The sequence below is a fragment of the Conger conger genome, chromosome 6, assembly GCF_963514075.1.
Source record: "Conger conger chromosome 6, fConCon1.1, whole genome shotgun sequence".
NCBI lineage: Eukaryota > Metazoa > Chordata > Actinopteri > Anguilliformes > Congridae > Conger > Conger conger.
In genome coordinates this window covers 25,157,596-25,177,261 of record NC_083765.1, presented here as the reverse complement: position 1 = coordinate 25,177,261, position 19,666 = coordinate 25,157,596, and the positions used below count along the sequence as shown (strand labels likewise).

The window sequence follows — 19,666 nt, the reverse complement described above, 5'->3', positions numbered from 1 at the left end:
TGGGGAACGGTAAGCAGCCTGACAATGTACGGGGAATGCATGCATGTACGTATGTGGCCCATTAACATCCATTCTAAGCATTTGCAAAAAGTGCGCAGGGGTGAAATGGGATTTTTCTGCTCTTTTCAGTATTCGTTCGACCCGTTGCATTCTGTAGGCTACCACACGAAAGTGCATTACAACAGTCAAGCCTGCTTTTAACCCCAGCAACCTTTACCGCGCAAATATGTGTAAGAAATAGCCCTCATTTATTCGATGACAATATTATCAAGCTGACTTTTTATCACCGATTCTGCACATGGGGATACTTGTTGCCATTTAACTGCAGGTTCTTAAAAGTAGGCCAATGCCCTTTTCCATCGGTGTTCTGCATAAAGGAGGGAGTTAGTCAATCAGCAAGCAAACCAGAGCGCACAAATATGACCATGCAGAGGTCTTTACCAGAGCACAAATATGACCATGCAGAGGTCCAGAATCACTTCCACATAGATACGCTCTGCTCTGGCGCCACTCCCAGGCAAAATAATACATTTTTAGAATGACCTCGTTTTGAAAGTAATATTTCAAGAAGAACGCACCTTTGTTTCATACCTCTATTCGGTGTCATGTGCAATTGTGGGACAGGGTCTTAGCGAACACAAACCAGAGGATTGCAGAGATTCAACTTGAACAAATGAGAAAATCAAGACACACTATCTTCTATGTTGTAGAAGAGATATTTAATTTTTCAGAGATTTGAGATTTTATGAGATTCCCTCTGCAACAGTAGCATTGACGAGTATTCTGGTGCTGTGCTTATCCCTCTACAGAAGCAGCATGTGCATGTTGCAATCTTTTGTTGTTCTACTAATGTTTTATGAAGTTAGCTCCCTGTCGCCAGCACACACCACATGGAGCAGTTTCTTGCATGAAAATGGGCAGACATTGTGTCACGTGGGGCCAGGAAGGGGTGGAGCTACCACTAGAGTTCCATCTTACTAACAAAATTTAATATCAAACATCACTTTCAATAAAAACCACGTAGTCAAAATATAAATACATTTATCATCATTTTTATTTCTAAACAGATGTAAAAAAAAAAATAATAAAATCTTAAAATATATTTCCCATCTCATAAAACTGTACTGAAAAAACACACATAGGAAGGCTGTGATTAGCTTTGTCGCGGTAAAAGTAAAATTTTATTCAACCTTATGAAGTATAAATTAGGTCAAATCCACAAAAGCATTCCAAGCATTTAAAAAAACAAAAAGAAAAAACAAACGTCAAGGTAAGACTAAGGGTTTTGGAGAAGATGAATTTAAGGGGCTACTTTGGATAGTTCAACAGAAAATCAGCAATACCAACAAAAGCTGCTGTTGGGTCAAGAGATCAATTACACAGAGGTGAACACTGGTGTGGGCCCATATACGGTCAAAGTGACAGCTGTCAATCATTACAACAGTGTATAAAGTCGAGCTCAATCTGTTTTATACTTCTAGAACCTCTTTATAACACATTTAAGCATTTCAATTATCAGGAATAACAGTAATAATTTTAATTCTCACAAAAATACTCATAAAAATAAGAATGAATTTTTTTCATACATATAAATTAGTCTTTTTTCATAAGTAGTGCAATGTAAAGATTCAAAACTCTGGGTTCCTAAAACCATCAATGCCTTCTGCGCTGAACAGAATAAGACATACTTTAAATCAATCACTGCTGCATTCACTGAAAACTACCAGGATAAATAACAGCAAATTCTCTCTGTAAAACTGGCATGGAAAGTCAAGGCCCCAGATAAATGCTCCTTGTAGCTGCCATTTTAAAACTGTACCCAGAAGAAATGGCAAAACTTACATTCAGTATTAACACACAGGCATACATCAACTTAATATACTCATATCCAGCTATAACAGTATTCTAAAACAGTTCAGTAAAATCAGAGAGTATAAAATAACTGCTGTTTCTGTGTACAAATACAAATATACAAATCTATATACAAAAAGAGAGAGATGTACATATTAGCAGCTGTGGTTCAGGCCCCTTTCAGTGTAGAGTGACCAGCACCAGTCCACACTTTGGCTCCGTAAACCTAGGGAGGGAGAGAGGGACATACACATGTTCTTTGTTTAAAATGTAAAGATATTTTCCTCCTGTGCTAACTTCATATTACTGTTTAATCCAAACTTGATTTTATTCACTCAACTGTACTCTCATTAAAATAGCCTCATAAATTAGCACTCCAAATCAAATTTTTCAATTTAGCTTAAAAAAAAACACAAAAACAAAAACAGGTCAGCAAATTGGAATCCCAATTGAAATCTCTGAGAGTTGTATTACAATGTGCTGCGTGTCTCAGATCGCTGAAGGCCGAGACACCAGCGCAACTGTTGATATGCCTGAGACGGTCGCCTTCGTCTAGATTGCAACCCCTCCTCCCTGCCTCCCTTTCATGTTCTGAGGCATCAGCCAACGAGATGCCGTACTGGCAAAAATAAATATGTCACTCACACTCCGACTTTCCTCAGCCAGCCATAAGACTACATACAGCAGTTCTGTTACAGAATAAATTACTTGAAGGTTGGCCAAAGCATAGATATTGGGTAGGGTTGCACATAAATATTCCACTATTTTGGCTCAATTAAATTCTAGTATTATAATTAAAATAATGTCTATTATGTACCATACCATTACCATTTTCCATAAACCTAAAAATGAACTGAATAATAATTTATGTGAAGGATTATGGGAGGTGGTGGAGTACTTTAAAATGTGGCATCAAGAAGTACCATTATCAGCTGCCCTTATATGGTGCACCCAGTCCTGTTGACGTCCTTTTTGGCAAGTTTCAATGCCACTTTAAAACAACAGGCTTGTTTACGATCTTATTGAACATTGGGGATGCATCCCAACCCCAAGGGCGTCTTGGGAAGCTGAGGGTGTGGCGGGACGGCGGGGGTCTGTCTCACGTGTATTTGCGGGTGGTGAGGTAGTCGATGACTGCGGGCCTTATCCTGGCCACGCCCCCTTGGCTGTGGTTCCCCCTTCCGGTGATGACTGACAGTTGAGGTCTGCACCCCCCTTGCTGCCACTCTACAGGGGACAGGAAGTCGTTAGAGGTTCCAAGGTCGAGACGAGCGGCGGGGGCCCGCGGGGACCGGCGCAGGCGAGACGTCGCTGGCGCGGAACAACGTCTTCGCCCCTTTGAAATGGCGACGCGTGTGTGAACGCCTAACTCTCTCGAATGCAGGGAGGAACCGCAGACTACAGAGACGTGGCCTGCGTAGATGGCTGCATGCAGCTGCACACACATCCATGACATCCTCTCACAGATATTGAACACGACATCCTTTCACAGATATTAAACACAGCTGGGTGAGAAGAGATAAGGCTCAAGGCCTACAGAGCAGACCTGGGCCATATATGCAAACTTTTCTATGCTTTACTGAGCTGAGTGTATTGGAACCTAAGAAATACTTCAAACAAACAACAAAAAAGTGCAAACTCCACATTCTGTCCTGTGCAGGCACAGAAAACAATTTGAATCCAAAACAAATACGTATTTGACCCAGGCATGCCACAGTCTATGCACTTACATAGCACTCTGACACGAGGAGTCTCCCTGATTCAGATTCAAGTGTAAGATCACAGAATCCATCTACAGCACACGGGGTTCAGCCCCTCCCCCATCACCCTCAGCTCTGTGGCTTACTGTGACAGCATAGGCTCTGATGACTCACTGAGCCTCAGATCTGACACGTCACTACATTTTACAGGAACCAAGAAGTGTTCATTTTGAACCTCCGCCCCCCTCTTACCGACGGTCTTCTCCTCCAGAACCCGCTGTAGGTGGAAGAGCGCTTCGTCCACATGCAGGCCGTGCAGATCCAGAATGTTCTCTGGCAGTAGCGTGGCGTTGACCCGCTCAAAGATCAGCATGGCTGCACGGTTGTTGGCCTCCCTCATCTTCTGCCCGTGGAGGTGGCCCTGCAGAACACAGGAGACTTAGAAGAGAACCCATCAACTGGGAACTGCATATTGTGCATCCAACTGAACACTTTCCATAAGGTTTAGTTTGAAAATGATTGAGCAACTTTAATCCCAGGCTTTCCTTTTCTTCTAATGTGGATTACAACTGCAGCTGTACTTCTAGACCCATCCTATCGAGGTTAGAGCACAAACTAGCACAGTGTGCCTTGTATCTTTTCCATTTAATCTCATAATGAGATTTAAAATCTTTTTTTTTTCTTCTCTAATGCGACTGTAGCGTCCAAACTCGCATCAGAGAAGTTCAGTACCGCACTGTCAGGACCCCATCGGCACCGTATTCCACTACGGTCCTATTCTCATGGGGCTCTTGTGGGCATCTAGGCCTAAACAAGGCATCCAGCCCGTTTCCTGTTCCGGCAGCCCACCTGCTGTGCGTAGAAGCTGGCCACGTCCTTCATGCCCTGCCTGTAGGCCTCGGCGGCCTTGCTGAAGCTCTCCTGTTGCTTGCGCCTCTGCAGCGTGGCCTCCGTGCGGAAGTCCTCGTAGGCCGGGTCCTGCGTGTCCTGGAACTCCACTGACGCCGCCTCCTTCCCCTTCCGCCTCTGTGTGGGGCGGCAGAAGGGCTGCTGTTTTTTGGGGAAGGGAGTTCTAGGTCTTTCTGTTTAGGGTTGGGGGGGGGGGGGGGGGGGGAGGGAATCGAGGGTTTTCTGACCTACCCGTTCGTTACTGCGGGCCCTCTGGGCGTCACTGGGCGGGGCCGTGTCCGAGGCCACCACAGTCCTGACGGGCTCCTCGTGCAGCAGTGAGGTGAGGAACTGCGTGGTCTGCTCCAGGGAGTAGCTGCCAGACGGGCGAGAAACGGGCCAGTCGCTCTGAGCTCAGCGCTCACCACAAACGCACACTTACCTGCTGCAGTACATCTGTCCACTTTACAATCTATACACATTCAGATTTATTCCTGCCACACACGTATCGGCTTTCTGTTTTTAGATGCAAAGCACCTTGTGGACCTGGCTTGTAACCCACTCCTCACTCACAGGCTCACGTTTCACAAGCTGGAGATTCTCCACAAGGGGGAGCTATTAGCACTCAAGCAGCTGAATACAGCTTCGTATCAATGACACTGTGTGTTGCTGGCCAACCCAATGAAGCATTTTAGCATTTGCAGCATTCATACAGAGAGTAAATGCGCCAACGCTCTGCAAAAACTCAGTTACCCATCACTCCCCATGCTCCACACTCTCTCTACACCCTGCGCTGTTCTGGGACGCTCACTTGTGGGCCTTGAAGATGTCGTGGAGGAAGTGGCGGTCGATGTTGGGGAACATGGAGTACAGCTGCTGCTCCTTCAGCAGGGCGGCGCCGTCCTTCCGGCCCTTTGCTTGACTCTCTCTGGACTGGAGCGGGCAGAGCGATTCAGACACTAAACACTGATGGCTACAGACTACAGAGAGGTAGCCTGCGTAGATAGCTGCATGCAGCTGCACACAGAGCCATGACATCCTCCCACAGATATTAAACACAACATCCTCTCACAGATATTAAACACGACATCCTCTCACAGACATTAAACACGACATCCTCTCACAGATATTGAACACAGGACAGCTGGGTGAGAAGAGATAAGGCTCAAGGCCTACAGAGCAGACCTGGGCCATATATGCAAACTTTTCTATGCTTTACTGAGCAGAGTGTATTGGAACCACTTCAAACAAACAACAAAAAAGTGCAAACTCCACATGTGTCTGTCCTGCACTTCCTCACAGTGCTCACAGGCTGGCTTGCTCTGCCATGCAAACACTAATCAGTGAGAAAGAAGACCACAGTATAAAGCTATGGAAATGGCGGCACACCAAATTTAAATAGAAAAAGGCACGAAGCCTTCGTCAAGTGCATGAAGGACATTTACATTACATTTCAGTCATTTAGCAGATGCTTTTAATCCAAGCAATTTACAAGTAAATAAGTTCCTCAACATGTGAAAAGCCAAAGGGCAAAAACTGCCAGAAACTGCCAAAAACAAGTCAGTCTGAGTGCACAGCGTCTGCGTCAGTATATGGGGACAGATTCTGCTGTTCTGTCAGTGGTAGGCAGGTCATTCCACCACAGAAACAGAAAAAATATTTTTATAATGAATCACGTGTGTGTGTGTCTGTTTGTTTATCAGCAGATAGAGATGTTTTGCTTAAGAGCTAATACAGTGGGAAGAATATCTACGTGGCTGGATCGAGAATGTAGAATGTGAAATGTATATCATCTTGATGCAAGTATATTGAGAGCTGGCGGTTCAGTTTCAGAGACAGCATCACACTGATGTATCGTGAATCCTCTCCACACAGCTTGTAATAAAGACCGCTTATCAAATGAACAGACTGGACGATAAACTGCAATGACGGGAATACATTACAGCTCCCATGCCTCTGTTTTTCTATACCTAAAGAAGTAGTAAACATCAAAACTTACAGAGACAGTGTGAAGTGCGTCCAGGCAAAAAACATGACCACTCTGATAAGACAGCCAATCAGTAGGAAGGCCTTGTAGCTGTATGACCTTGCTGCTGATTAACAGTCTTATCAACAGCTGATAGATAACAGTGGTCACAATGACCATTATTGCATTCAATGACAATTGGTGCAGATTATTGCCCAGTCCTAATCCCTATCCCAGACGGACCAGAGACCATATGACTCATAGGACACATTGTGCATACACCCCAGCCTCTCTATGCGTCTCAGCCATGATCACCCTCTCAACTCAACTCAGCCACCTGCCCCTGTAGTCACTGCATTATAAAAGTGCTTCACCGTTTCCCCTATTTGAGGAGACAGCTATTTGAGGTGGAGCCCCTTAGTGGCCAGTACCTTCTCCATGTGCTCCTGCAGGACCTGCTCCTCCAGCATGATGTCCCGTAGGGACACGTGGCTCTGGGGCGCATTCCAGTGGTCCATGAAGGGGACGTTCTGGGCTGCCGCTTCCGATTGGCTGAGGGATGGAAAGCCATCGGTGCCAAACAGGAAGTGGGAGGCCGACGCCCCGTCTGTGGGGGCACCCTTGGTTGGCTGAGACTCTCCCCAGTGTTCCGAGCCTGGAAGACAGGGGAGGAGTCAAGATGGGAGGGAGGGGCAAATTGGGAAAGGGGAGGGACCAAGAGCCAATAAGGGAGGGGACCAATGAGAGAGGGGCATTAATGAAACAAAATCACATTGAAGGGAGGAGTAAAAGTGACTGGACCAGGTGTCCCAAACCCTGGAGAGCCACATGGTGACCCAATGTGTGACAATGTGCCCCCCATACAGGACAAGTTTTCTTGAGGACATCCAGTGCATGAATAGCAACTACCAGGCAGATTAAAAAGTATTTTGCATATCCAAATACCTAGCCTGCGGAGTGTTACAGTTACTCACTTTCCTGCAGAAGGTGGTAAGAGAGTGCTTCCAGAAGCTGGCGTTCCTACGGAGACAGTGATGACCATACGTTTGTGCTGCACATGCCTGTATGCTCAGGGGTATTTCAGCCCCACGTTACAAAGGCCATTATCATATTAGACCTAAAAAGACTGGTTAAATTAGCTCAGTTAGCTCAGGCAGGAATTACTAGAATAAACTACTTAAGTATAAAATCCTTCCCCAAACTGGACCAGGATTGGTTTTGTAAACCAGTGAATAAGCAATCGATTAGCACTATCATTTTACTATGCAATACTGGGGATACAAACAATGTGCACGACAGCTAAAACAATAAAAACAGGTCTTTTATTTAACAATTTTTAATGGCATAAGCAGCTAGGTTTTGTGCACTGGCGTTATCGTTGCTGGCTTATGTGAATGACACACTATACAGTGCATTGAATGGTAGAGGCCTGCAAGAATGGCCATAATTAGCACACCTCTCTTGGGGAAAATAAACTCTTTATAGACTGTGGTCCACATACTTGGATCGTTTCCTTCCACTTCTGGTGCAGGAGCCGAGCCAGGTTCAGGTCGATCTGGACCGAACAGTCCTCTGGGGACCACGAGCCTGGAGATGGTAGGGCAGCGATCACATGAGGTCACGTGAAGTACGGAAATGACATGCAGAACCGCGCCCCCCACAATAATGTCCCCCATCCCATTTTTTTTCTTTACCTGGGGCGATGCCTACAGGTCCAAAGAGCTCACTGAGCTGGAAGGCCAGTTCAGCAGGAAGCTTCAGCTCCAGAGACTGGATGTTGAGGGCCGTGTGGTCCTGCTTGGCTTGGCCCGCTCTCTCTTTTGCACCCTCCCTTTCCCTTTCCCTGTCCCTCTCCTTCTGCTCCTCCAGTCTGTCCCTCCTGTTCATCTCCTGCAGCTGGGAGACCAGGGACCAAGTCATCTTATTTAGGGATGGTAGGTCACCCGGTTCCTTGCTCTGTTCCTCCTCTAGGAGGAGTGCGGCACTTCCTTCCTCTTGAGGAGGGTCGGCTTGGTACTCGGACCCCACTGCCAGCCCCCCAGCAGCCTCTGCTTCTCTGGAGTTCAGCAGCTGTGTGGGGGCATCCAGTTCCCCTTTGGGTTGGCCTATAGAAAGCTCCCCTGGATTGGCGAGGTCAGTGGAGTTCTCCTCAGCTGCCAGGGATGGTTCCACCAACCCACTGCTGCACTGAGCACGAACTGTGGGCTCCTCAGGAGCAGGGCTCTCCTCAGGGACAGGATGTGTCTCCACCAACAAAAAACTCCCATCTGCTCCCACACCTTGGCTCTCAGGGTCAGGGAGCCCTTTCAATTGCTCTGCACCAAGCAAGATGGGAGTATCCCTCTCCCCACAGACTTTGGGTGAATCTGCTTTTGGATCAAGTCCGCTTCTCTGGGCAGGATGCTCCTCCTCACTCCGGGGGGGGTCATCTTCGTCATCCTTGAAGAGCTCCTCTCCAGAGTCCAGCAGCAGGTTGGTGGTCCACTCGATGTCCTGGTGGCACTTATCATACAGGTCCTCCAGAGTGTCAGAGGACACCAGCTTGAAGTGGCGGCAGAGGATCTGCAGGTCCTGGACCTTGCTGCTGTCGCTGCCAACTAGGTCCTGCTCCTCCACCTGGGTCCCCTTATCGTGCACCATGCGGTATGGCACCACCTGCGGAGTGGGAGGCTCCAGTGGTCCAGGCTGGAAATGGGTGCAGTTCGCCACAAGCACCCTCACGTCCGGCAGAATGGCAGTCACGTCTTCCTGCCGCTGTCGGTCCAGTCTCCAGAGCAGGGCAAAGTCGCCCGGGTCGGTCTGTGCAGAACGGTGGGTGTGGCGAGGCGCAGGCGACTCTGGGGTGATTGTGGCAGAGTGGGGTGCGGCCAGCGGGGATTCCAGTGGTCTGGGGGAAGTGGGGCTGGTGAAGGTGAGAGCAAGTTTGCACTGCTTCCCTGATCTCCGGCTCTGCCTGAACCTCCGCTCCTGACTGCCCCCTGACACCGGCGACGTAACAGTGCCCCCTGGGGACTCTGCCTTCGGCTCAGCAGGCCCTAGGTCCTTCCTGCATTCAGGGGAGGTCTCACACTCCTCCACACTCTTCTTCCGTTCTGAACCTCTTTCTGGGGTGAAGATAGCAGTTCGGGCAGGAGAAGGGGGAGGAGTCTCCATTGCTAGGATCTGTGGGGCATCCCTAACAGGTGTGATGTCAGAGAGTGTCCAGTCTGCAACGCAGTCCAGTATTTCTGGCCTGGTGTCCCTCCCAGCCTTCTGATCCAACCCCTCTGTGCTGGATGGAGCTGGGCTTTGGCTCCCCTGGAAGCCGTGTTCAGGGTCTTTACTTAGGTCTTCAGTGCTAGAGTGTAGCATAAAATCTATAGGGGAGCTGACAGAAGGGCTGCTTTCCTTCTGCGACAAACTGGTGCCAATTTGTAACAGGTCCAGTAGTTTCTGGAACTCTGACTTGTTTCGTTCGGCTCCTTCTGCCATTTTGGCTCTTGGGATTCCGTCCTGCTCTGCTGAGCTCTTCCCGTCCAGCTGCATCCCCTTCCCCCGCCCAGCCCTCAGCCTCTGCTCCCGCTGCTCCATCCCTTCAGAAGGCCAGTCCCCGACAAAGTCCAACAGCTCCGGCCTCACGCGGTCGCACCCGACCGCCTTAACTCCGGGAACTTCCTCCTCCCACTCACACTGGCTGTCATTTCCCGGGAGTGTGTCATTACCGCTCGACTGCTGAACTCCGTCCTCGTTCCCGGCATCGGTCTGCCTCGGTCGTGTCCGGTCACGTCTCACCCTCTGGCTGATGGACTCAGAGAAGGCCGCCGGCTGTTCATCTGCACGGTCCTGGTTCTGCCCGCTGAATTCTGGGGTCCTCTCCCCCTCCGGAGCCTGGGTGTTACACTCGGGAGTGGGGAGAGTGTCCAGCTCCCAGTCCAGCGCGCTGGCATCCAACAGCTCTTGCGGGGGGAGCGAAACATTGAAGCCCTGGAGGCTGCTGCTTCTGCTGCTGTCCCCTGCTCCCAGACTCTGCTCTCTGGCTGAGCCTCTTCCCACCGATGACACGTCGGGGAGGGAGGAGAAGAGCTGGGCATGGCTGTAGGCGTGGCCATAGCCCTGGGCTAAGCCCAGGCTCAAATAGGGCTCTTCCACCAGGTCGGGCTTCACCTCAGACGGTAAAGGCCTGTGAGACCAGAACAACAAAGTATTTCCCTCAGCCCATAAATATGAGAAATACATTGGTTGATTCAAACTTCGGCTGTAGTATAAAAACTTGTCCTTGATCTTAAAATATCTTTTCCATACACCCACATTGGTGAGACTATATAATTAAAGGGCACCAAGGATTGTCCTATACTAGGAAAACAAGAAAAAAAGAAAACAGGGAATATGTCTCCTAAAATTATCATGAGTTCATTTTTACTTTGTCAGGTTTTCCAGGTAAAAAAAGGGTTTAAAGTTCCAAACAGATAAACATGTTGATTGATTACTATACTGCAATCTGTGTTGTAGCAATAATTCCCCAGAACAGCCCAGGGCAGCCTTTGAAGACTATAAAGAGTAAAGGAGGAGACAGGGAAAGGAGGGGCTTATTGTAGACTCACTGTGATAGGCTGGTCTCTGGCAGGGGGAGGGCCATGCTGTTGTTGTCGCTCAGCTCTGGCCGCTTGTCGAAGGAGTGCATGACAGAGTCTACAGAGACATGGCGCTCATAGCGCTCGAGCATGCGTCTGATCTTCTCCTTGGACACCCCGTGCTTGGTGCGTCTAGGGAGACAGCATAGAGGTTACCCTGGGTCGGGTTTGGGGAACTGTTACTGGAGGTACATTACAAAACAGCAGGCTCTTTGCATGTTTTTTTGTCAGTTAGCGATAGTGGAAAAACACAGACCCATTTGAGAGACCAAAATCTGCAGCTGCTACAAATTACTGAACTTTACCAGCCATAATAACGCAAATTCAGCTAAAACTCAAAATGACTGAGAGTGTCAAACAGTGGACACAATAATAATATCTGGCAAAGAAAAACATAAGACTCAAGTCAGACCTTTCAAGCTCTCTGGGCTTGAATTTCCACCAAGTATCCGGTTCCCGAAACATCACCTTGTAGTTGTGCTTCTTTGCCTGTAAAATAGTCATTTGACACAGACACCGCACAGACATTTAAACTCTGGTGTGTTATTAGCTTCATATTGTCTCAGTCTTCATTGCAAAAAAAATGGTTTGGAATAATGACTAACAGTGGAATAGTATTGTATGCTGGCAATCTTACAGAATTCACTACATGCTGTGAGCACAGACTACCAAGTGTGCAAAGGCTGTGTGATGTATTGTATACTGTATAACCAGCTTACACATGCAAATCAGCAACACTAAAATACAGAGTTAATTTTGATCCTAAATTAAACTATCTTTATGTGGATGTCAGAACATGTTATTGTGTCTAATATAACACAAAACAAAGCATTTCAACAAGGAACTAACTATTTTAGGCAGTTTCATAGCATTACCAGAACTTACCAGAGCCACATATGGCTTCATCTCCCAACACTGCATGTTAGTGTTGTCAATGATGATAGGGGACATGTTTTTTTCAAAAGCCTCCTTGGCTGATGAGAGAAAGGAGAGAAAATAACTTGAGAAAATAACAACAATGGCGGTCTCCACAACTACAGCTATTCATTCAGCTCAGGTACAATTGTTATACGTGTTGTCAGAACAAAATATGGATACACAGCAAGGCCGCAGACAGAATTTCACAATTAAAACTAATATTATAACTACACTTAAAAGTAGTTTTCGCTAGGCAGTCAACTCAGGTTAAATGTTTTGCTAAAAGAAATACAGCATGTCCACTTTGTCAATTGGTTAAAGGTGAAGGATGATAGTCGGACAGTGGACACAGAGCCATGTCATTAGCCAGGGCGATTTCACAATAAGAATTAGATTTACTATACCCCTGCAGTGATTCCACTCATGTGCTTCCCCTAGCAGAGCTGGGTTATAGCGGTAGTGTCCGTCTTGAATGAAGAACTCATCTGAACACAACACCACACCCCCAGGGTTCTGAATAAGGAGACTCCTGGATGAAATGACAAGATGGTGCAACACCGTGGTTTCAGAAACACTGCTTTCTTAGCATCTAAACATAAATCTATACATCGCATTTCCTCAGAGACAAACCATATTGAGAAAAACTTAACGTAAGATTTGAGGTTTGCAGTCACCTGGCCATAGTGGATTTTCCTGCTCCTGGAGCTCCTCTCAAGAGCACCAGCACCTTCCCCTCCAACCGGGTGCTCCTGAGGGGGACCAGGGGTCTGGAGGGCGCTGGCAGGGCCCATGATTTAGGGATGGTAGCGGCGGGTTTCAGAGGTGCTTGCTGCACGGGGACAGGGCTGAACCAGTGATGCACAGGTTGAGAGCCCCAGGGCATGGGGTTCAACACCACAGGGGTGATGAAAGCTGGTCCTGGGTTTTGGGGCTGGAACTCTGGGGCCTGCATGTTCCAGAACAGAGATGGGGTCGCCAGAGGCTCCTTCCCCTCTGCGCTCGGCCCCAAGGATGACCCGTTCCCTGGTTTGGGTAATGCCACGTCCCCGCAGGTGCTGGGGGTGGCCTGGCCACCCTCGGTCCCTCTGGTCTTGGGGCTCTTCTTGTAGGCCTGGAAGGCAGAAGGGCGTCCAAGGCTGCCCAGGTCGAGTGTGGGATTCCGGCTGGCCGAGTCTGTGGTTAGGTGGCTGAAATCCAACAGTCCTGGTCCCTCCTGGTGGAGGGGGGGCCCAGAGAAGCTCAGTCCGCTCAGTGGGGAGAGGGTCCTGGAGCCCCTGCTCCCCCCCTCGGCCTGAACCTGCTGGCCTAGCCCAGGCCTCTGATCCTGCCCCACACTGGACTGGAGCAACTCAGGCAGAGCCTGGCTGGGCACTGCGTCTTGGGGGATCGGCGGAAGCACACTGCCGAACAGTGGCGGCTGCGAGGAGAGGCTCTCCATCTCTCTGTCGATGAGTGTGTCGAATTCTGCTGTCAGGCGATTCCCCGTCTCCTCTCCTTCCTCTCTTTTGCCGCCCAGTACCGGGGGTCCATTGGCAGCTGTGGCCTCTGCACTGGGCTCGTTCTGCTGGGGTTTGTCGTACAGGAGTGCTGCCGCCAACTCGAACCCTGAGACTACAGCAGGTCCTGGAGCTGTTCCGTCAGCAGCCACAGAGAGCTCCAGCAGAGAGTCCATTGCATGCTCCACTATGAGGAGCAGAGGGTTATTAAAGACAAGCAAATATGCACACCATTTATCTAAAAAAAAATCACAATTTTCCAGTGAAAATGCAAAAATAGGGAGGGCATAGACTGCTCTATATACTATATACTGCTATATATAGACATGTATATAAAAAAATTAATTAAGCTACATAATTACAGTAAATCCTCAAATTGTGTCCGGAATTCTATTTGAAGCCGGGCCTCGGATAATAGCCGGGGGCGTGGCCGATTCAGAAAAATAAAGGCCGGCCCCCAAATACAAGCCGGGGTAATATTGCCTACCAGTAGGGCTATCAGTCCATGAGCACTAGAAGACATTGTTTCGATTTAACTCAATGAAATAAAAGAGCTCTTCTTAATATTTTATATTGTTGGTTGGTTTAATACTGTTGCCAATGAAAAGTCGTTGTCCTACACCATGGGTCTCCAACACGTTGCTCTCAAGCTACCAGTCGCTTGCCGCCCCTTGTTAGTAGCTTGCCAAAGGCTGAAGCAGTATACATTTAAACACAATTGTTGCCGCGAGGCATTCCAGCCTACGAATTTAATAAAAAGTAAATCAGGCAAAATAAAAAATTAACTCAATTTAGGCTACTTGGCTATGCAATAACGTTTCCATGTATTTACAGCACAGCGCACGTTCAATGAATGAATGAAAGCGGCTGCCTTGGCTCAAAATAAACAGACGGGTGGAAATCCCGACACTCTTTCAACTACATAAAACTTAAGTGAACCATCAAATACCCCCCAGATTTCAGTGCCCATCAGTCCCAACATTTAGCAATAGAATCAAACAGTCCAAAAGTAAATTAAATCCCAAACCAAAGCGAAAATCTTTTGATAGCCTACCGGTATGCTGCTCCAAACGAAATGCATGTCTCACAATAAAACGCACTTTAGGAAAAAAAGATCCTTAACTTGCTGTTATCTACGCTAATTTGCTATTGTTCATGAAGGCGTGTCTGGCAAGTTGTTATTTTATGGATTCTGGACTTGCATGTGATTTATTGTGTTTGAGAAGATTTGCAATAAACTAAGTCTGTTAAGACTTTTCTCTATTTTCTCCTCTCTCCTCAACGCACCGCCTCCCCCTCCTCAGTCCTCCTTCGCTGCTGATGACTTTGCTGATTTCTTCGATGAGAAGGTCACAGTCATCCGCAGATCCTTTACAACCACCGCCCCCCTCACTGTGCCCTTCCCCCCCTCTAGGCCCATCCCTTCCTTCTCCACTTTCTCCCCCCTTACAGACTCTGATGTTTCTCAACTCCTGCTCTGCCACCACCCTACAACCTGTGCCCTTGACCCTATCCCCTCTTCTCTTCTCCAAACTATCACACCTGACATTCTCCCATTTGTCACCTCCCTTGTCAACTCCTCCCTGTCTTCCGGCTGTTTTCCGGCATCCTCCAAGAGGGCCCACATCACTCCGCTGCTAAAAAAGCCTACTCTGGATCCCTCCACAATCCAGAACTACCTCCCGATATCTCTTCTTCCTTTCCTTTCTAAAACTATAGAACGAGCCGCTTCTACTCAACTTTCTTCTTTCTTTTCTAACAACAACCTGCTAGACCCCCATCAGTCTGGCTTCAGATCGGGCCACTCGACAGAGACTGCGCTCCTCTCCGTCAGTGAGTCACTCCATGCTGCACGAGCAGCCTCCCTCTCCTCTGTCCTCATTCTCCTAGATCTCTCTGCTGCCTTCGACATTGTGGACCACTCCATCCTCCTGTCTGCCCTGTCAGCAACGGGCATCTGTGGCACAGCCCTGGACTGGATTGAGTCCTACCTCTCTGGTCGCTCCTTCCAGGTTGCCTGGGCTGGTTCGGTATCAACACCTCGGCCCCTCGCCACAGGAGTTCCCCAAGGCTCAGTCCTAGGCCCGCTTCTTTTTTCTCTTTACACTCGCTCCCTTGGCCCTGTGATCACTGCACATGGGCTATCCTACCACTGCTACGCGGACGATACCCAACTCTTCGTCTCATTCCCGCCGTCTGATACGCAGGTTTCAGCCCGTATCTCTGCTTGCCTGAGGGACATCCAGAGCTGGATGGACAACCACCATCTAAAGCTCAACCCAGGCAAGACTGAAATGATATTCATCCCTGCTAAAACCTCTCCCCATCTGGATCTCTCCATTTCCCTCGGGGATACCACACTCACGCCGTCACCCAGTGCAAGGAACCTCGGTGTGGTGATGGACAGCAGACTGTCCCTTTCCGAGAACATTGCAGCGGTGACCCGGTCTTGCAGGTTCTTCCTATACAACATACGAAGAATCCGCCCCTTTCTCACCCCCTACTCGACCCAGCTCCTGGTCCAAGCGATGGTTCTGTCCCGCCTGGACTACTGCAATTCCCTCTTGGCTGGCCTCCCAGCGTCCGCCATCAGACCCCTCCAACTCATCCAGAATGCAGCAGCTCGTCTGGTCTTCAACCTTCCCAAATACTCGCACGTCACCCCCCTGCTTACTTCCCTCCACTGGCTGCCTGTCATGGCTCGCATCAAATTCAAAACATTGGTGCTAGCCTTCCAAGCAGTTAAAGGGTCTTCCCCAGCTTACCTACAAAAAATCATCAGACCCTACACCCCTGCCAGACCTCTTCGTTCAGCCTCCACAGGCCGCTTGGCACCTCCCCCTCTCCGAACCTCCACCTCACGCTCACGACTACTGTCTGTGAACTCCCCATTGAGGTCAGAACTGTAGAATCTCTCCCCACCTTCAAGCGCAAGCTTGAACCTGCAGGTTCTTTCTGTATAATATACGCCGTATCCGTCATCTCCTGACTGAGAAAGCCACCCAGCTCCTAGTCCAGGCGCTCGTCATTTCCCGCCGGGATTACTGCAACTCCCTCCTAGCCGGTCTCCCAGCATGTGCCATCAAGCCCCTCCAGCTGGTCCAGAATGCTGCAGCCCGCCTGATCACCAGTCAGCCCAGGTCGGCTCATGTCACCCCGCTTCTTATTGGCCTCCACTGGCTTCCTATTGCCTCACGCATCCGTTTCAAGGCCCTAGTGTTGGCATTTCAGGCTGCTAAGGGGACTGCCCCACCTTACATACAATCCCTGATCACTCCCTACTCCCCAGCTAGACCACTCCGGTCTGCCAGCTCTGGTCGCCTTACGGTTCCCTCTCTACGTGCACCTGGCGGTCGAGCTGCACGTTCACGCCTGTTTTCCGTTCTGGTTCCTCAGTGGTGGAATGACTAGCCTACCACTGTCAGAACAGCAGAATCCCTCCCCCTATTTCGACGCAGACTCAAAACCCACCTTTTCAAACTCTACCTTAGTCCTCCCTCCTGATTTCCCCTGCCCCTCCTTTCTGATATCCCTATCCTTATCCCCCCCCCAAAAAAAAAAAAAAATGACAACTATGTTTAGAACAGCATTTCCTGTGTATTTTGCTAGTTTCTGGATGTGATGCTCTGACTTATGGTAGAACCTATGCACTTGTAAGTCGCTTTGGATTAAAAGCGTCTGCCAAATGACTAAAATGTAAAATGTAAAGTAAATGCAAGCTGAAGACACACCTCTTCAAGCAGCACCTCTCCCCGTCCCTCCCTACCTCCCTGTGAACCTTAATTGTTGTCTCTGTGATGTGCTTTGTGTATCGGTATTTTTAGTTGGCTAAGCAGTGTTTGGATAGTTCACTTTGGTCACTTTTGCTCTGTTTGTTTGTTTATTTGTTCTCAAAAAAAATAAAAAAAATAAAACTAAAAAAAAGGCCCTCGTCCTTATCTTTGTTGTACAGGTAGCAGTTGAAATTGTACTTCCCTCTAGGGTCCTTCAGCGAACTTATCCCTGGTTATGGGTATGCACTTTGTTGTACGTCGCTCTGGATAAGAGCGTCTGCCAAATGCCAATAATGTAATGTCATGTAAAAGACTGACACTATGACTTACCAAACGGTGTTTCCTGATTAGCCTACACTAATTGATTTCTGAACGGTTACAGGAAGTGTTGAACAGTGTTGGCCCACTTTAAATGTAGCCTTTTACTTTATTTCTAAGAATAAAATTCTACACCAGAAGCGAAATAAGAAATAAAGGCCTGCCTCGAATACAAGCCTGCCCCAAATAAAGGCCTGTGCTTTGTGCAGCCTAAGTAAATAAAAGACCCCGGACACAATTTGAGGATTTACGGTAAACTGGCAAATGGAATACAATGACTAGCAATAACATTAATTGCACAACGACCCAGGATAAATATTTGTTAAATGTGTATCTTTTCAGGAAACATGGTCTTGCCCTATTGGTAAAGTAGTAGGCATCAAGTAATGGTCTTGTTTGACAGACGTGAGTTTTTGGAGAAGAATAACATTTCCACAAAAGCTAAATGTAAACAAGGCCTCTAGTGCATTTAGTCAGCTCGTCATCAACCGTCTTTATGGAATGATTAAAGAGTTAGTTTCTTCAGACTAGCTATGGCAATCGGACCGTAAAGGGTTAATAAATCAGCTCGTTATAAACATTGCTGTTTCCCTCCATATGTGCTATATAACAGCAACACATGACACCGGTTACAGTACATTCTGTGAGTAGTGGAAGTGCTTTGGCGACTTGGGTACAATGTCGACAGACCGCCATGTCCTCAAAATAATAGTGGCAACAAGTTAGCCAACTAGATGGCTACAAAAACAAAACGTGCGACACTGGCAACCCAGCAAAACTTTGTGAAACGGGAACTTGCTTGTTAGCCAACTACTTTGCAAGTATCATTGATTTCAAACAAACTCAATTAGTGCTTAACTTGCAACTACAGTTAAAGCTGCAGGAATTTAGCAACGCTAACAAGATACAGGCCCTGTATTAGCCTCGCTAAACATCGTTCAACGCTAGCTAGCAGCGAGTTAGCCAGAGACATTGTGCCAAACTGGCAATCGAAGCTTTGTGCAAGAATGCTACTCATACATATGACACGGATACATTCCAGGAAATCAATCCCATAAGTTGTCAGACTAGTTCAAGTAGCTACCCAATATGCTATCGTATTAGTCCCTTTACATTGTGCTAACTTACCTCGGAAATCACACTCGTTCAGCACAAGGTAAATCACTTCGGGTTCCAAGTGAGAGAACATTTCTTGCATCTTATTTACGATCTCTTCTTTCCCTGAAAATTGTACGTTTGTTGACTGGCCAGCACCCACATTATTGCTGTTTTTAGTTTCATTCCTTGCCATGGCTTGGTCCGCCACGGATTTACCGCTGTTCCAGTTGACTCCGCGCTCAGTAGACAGCCCTGGAGCTCGGGCGGGACTCTGGGCACTTTTCTTTTTCCGAGGCATCCCACAGTTGTTGGCCCACGGGCGCTGTTGGTCCGCTGTTGACACTTTTTCAGCAGCCAGCCAACCAGCCGGAGACCATTAACTTCTGAAGATCTGCCAAGCCACCTTTTTCATGGGAAAGCAATATAGCTCGCCTGCAAGCTAAGTTACAGCACACCAAGCGAATAGAAATTGAACAGCAGCGCAATATATTCCCCATGCATATTTCGCAAAACCTGGGCTCTGATTCATATAGCTAGACAGGTCGCTGTTGCTAGTAATATTTACGTTTAGATTATTACCCAAATAACATTAGCTACCACTTTCCCGGTAGGCTAAGGACACAGTATATGTTAACACACAATGATTTAACCTAACTAGCTACCATTTAGCCAACTGGATACCATTTATAAATTTTGTTTTAGTCATCACACGGCGGTCGCTTGTTGGTGGGGTATTTCAGTTTACATTTACAGGCACAGAAGATGTGCAGATGTATCCAATCGCATAGTATTATTTATGTGTGAGTTACTAAGGAAATCGCATGCTTGTTTAATACTGCCTGTAGCATCATATAACTTTAGATGTGTACGTCAACGTTATCAAATATTAGTCAGATCTAACTATAATCTGTTAATGCTGCTTGGTGAGTTTACTGAAGTAAGTAAATTACGATCAGCGTCGCCCAGCTCTGGACCAGTCTGCTAACGTTATCACTAGGCAAGCTACACTGTATTGCAAAATAAATATCAAGTTAACTAAACCGGTAGT

At 47.8% G+C, this 19,666-nt stretch overlaps 1 protein-coding gene across 2 annotated transcripts; it reads right to left on the bottom strand.

Annotated features, from left to right (window-relative positions):
- Positions 1 to 1,032: 1,032 nt before the first annotated feature.
- On the bottom strand, positions 1,033 to 19,041 carry n4bp2 (NEDD4 binding protein 2). Of its 2 annotated transcripts, none has more exons than XM_061245938.1 (16): positions 18,649 to 19,041; positions 12,608 to 13,616; positions 12,338 to 12,462; positions 11,901 to 11,989; positions 11,428 to 11,504; positions 10,986 to 11,147; positions 8,100 to 10,564; positions 7,907 to 7,992; positions 7,380 to 7,425; positions 6,837 to 7,060; positions 5,251 to 5,372; positions 4,692 to 4,815; positions 4,401 to 4,601; positions 3,804 to 3,972; positions 2,955 to 3,078; positions 1,033 to 2,077 (listed from the first exon to the last, which is right to left on the bottom strand). In XM_061245938.1, the coding sequence occupies exons 1-16, from the start codon at positions 18,914 to 18,916 to the stop codon at positions 2,032 to 2,034; spliced, it is 5,337 nt and encodes a 1,778-aa protein (XP_061101922.1). In that variant the 5' UTR covers positions 18,917 to 19,041; the 3' UTR covers positions 1,033 to 2,031. The 2 variants fall into 2 exon arrangements, with proteins under 2 accessions (XP_061101922.1, XP_061101924.1); XM_061245940.1 differs by having other exon boundaries at positions 4,401 to 4,577.
- Positions 19,042 to 19,666: the final 625 nt, after the last annotated feature.

Bases quoted from the DNA above. Each gene is read 5' to 3' on its own strand.
- n4bp2 (XM_061245938.1), bottom strand. From the start codon at position 18,916: ATGCCTCGGAAAAAGAAAAGTGCCCAGAGTCCCGCCCGAGCTCCAGGG. The intron at 3,079-3,803 runs GTAAGAGGGGGG...TGTCCCCTGTAG, and splicing joins TCTGGAGGAGAAGACCGTCG to AGTGGCAGCAAGGGGGGTGC. The intron at 2,078-2,954 runs GTGAGACAGACC...CTCCCTCCCTAG, and splicing joins CTCACCACCCGCAAATACAC to GTTTACGGAGCCAAAGTGTG.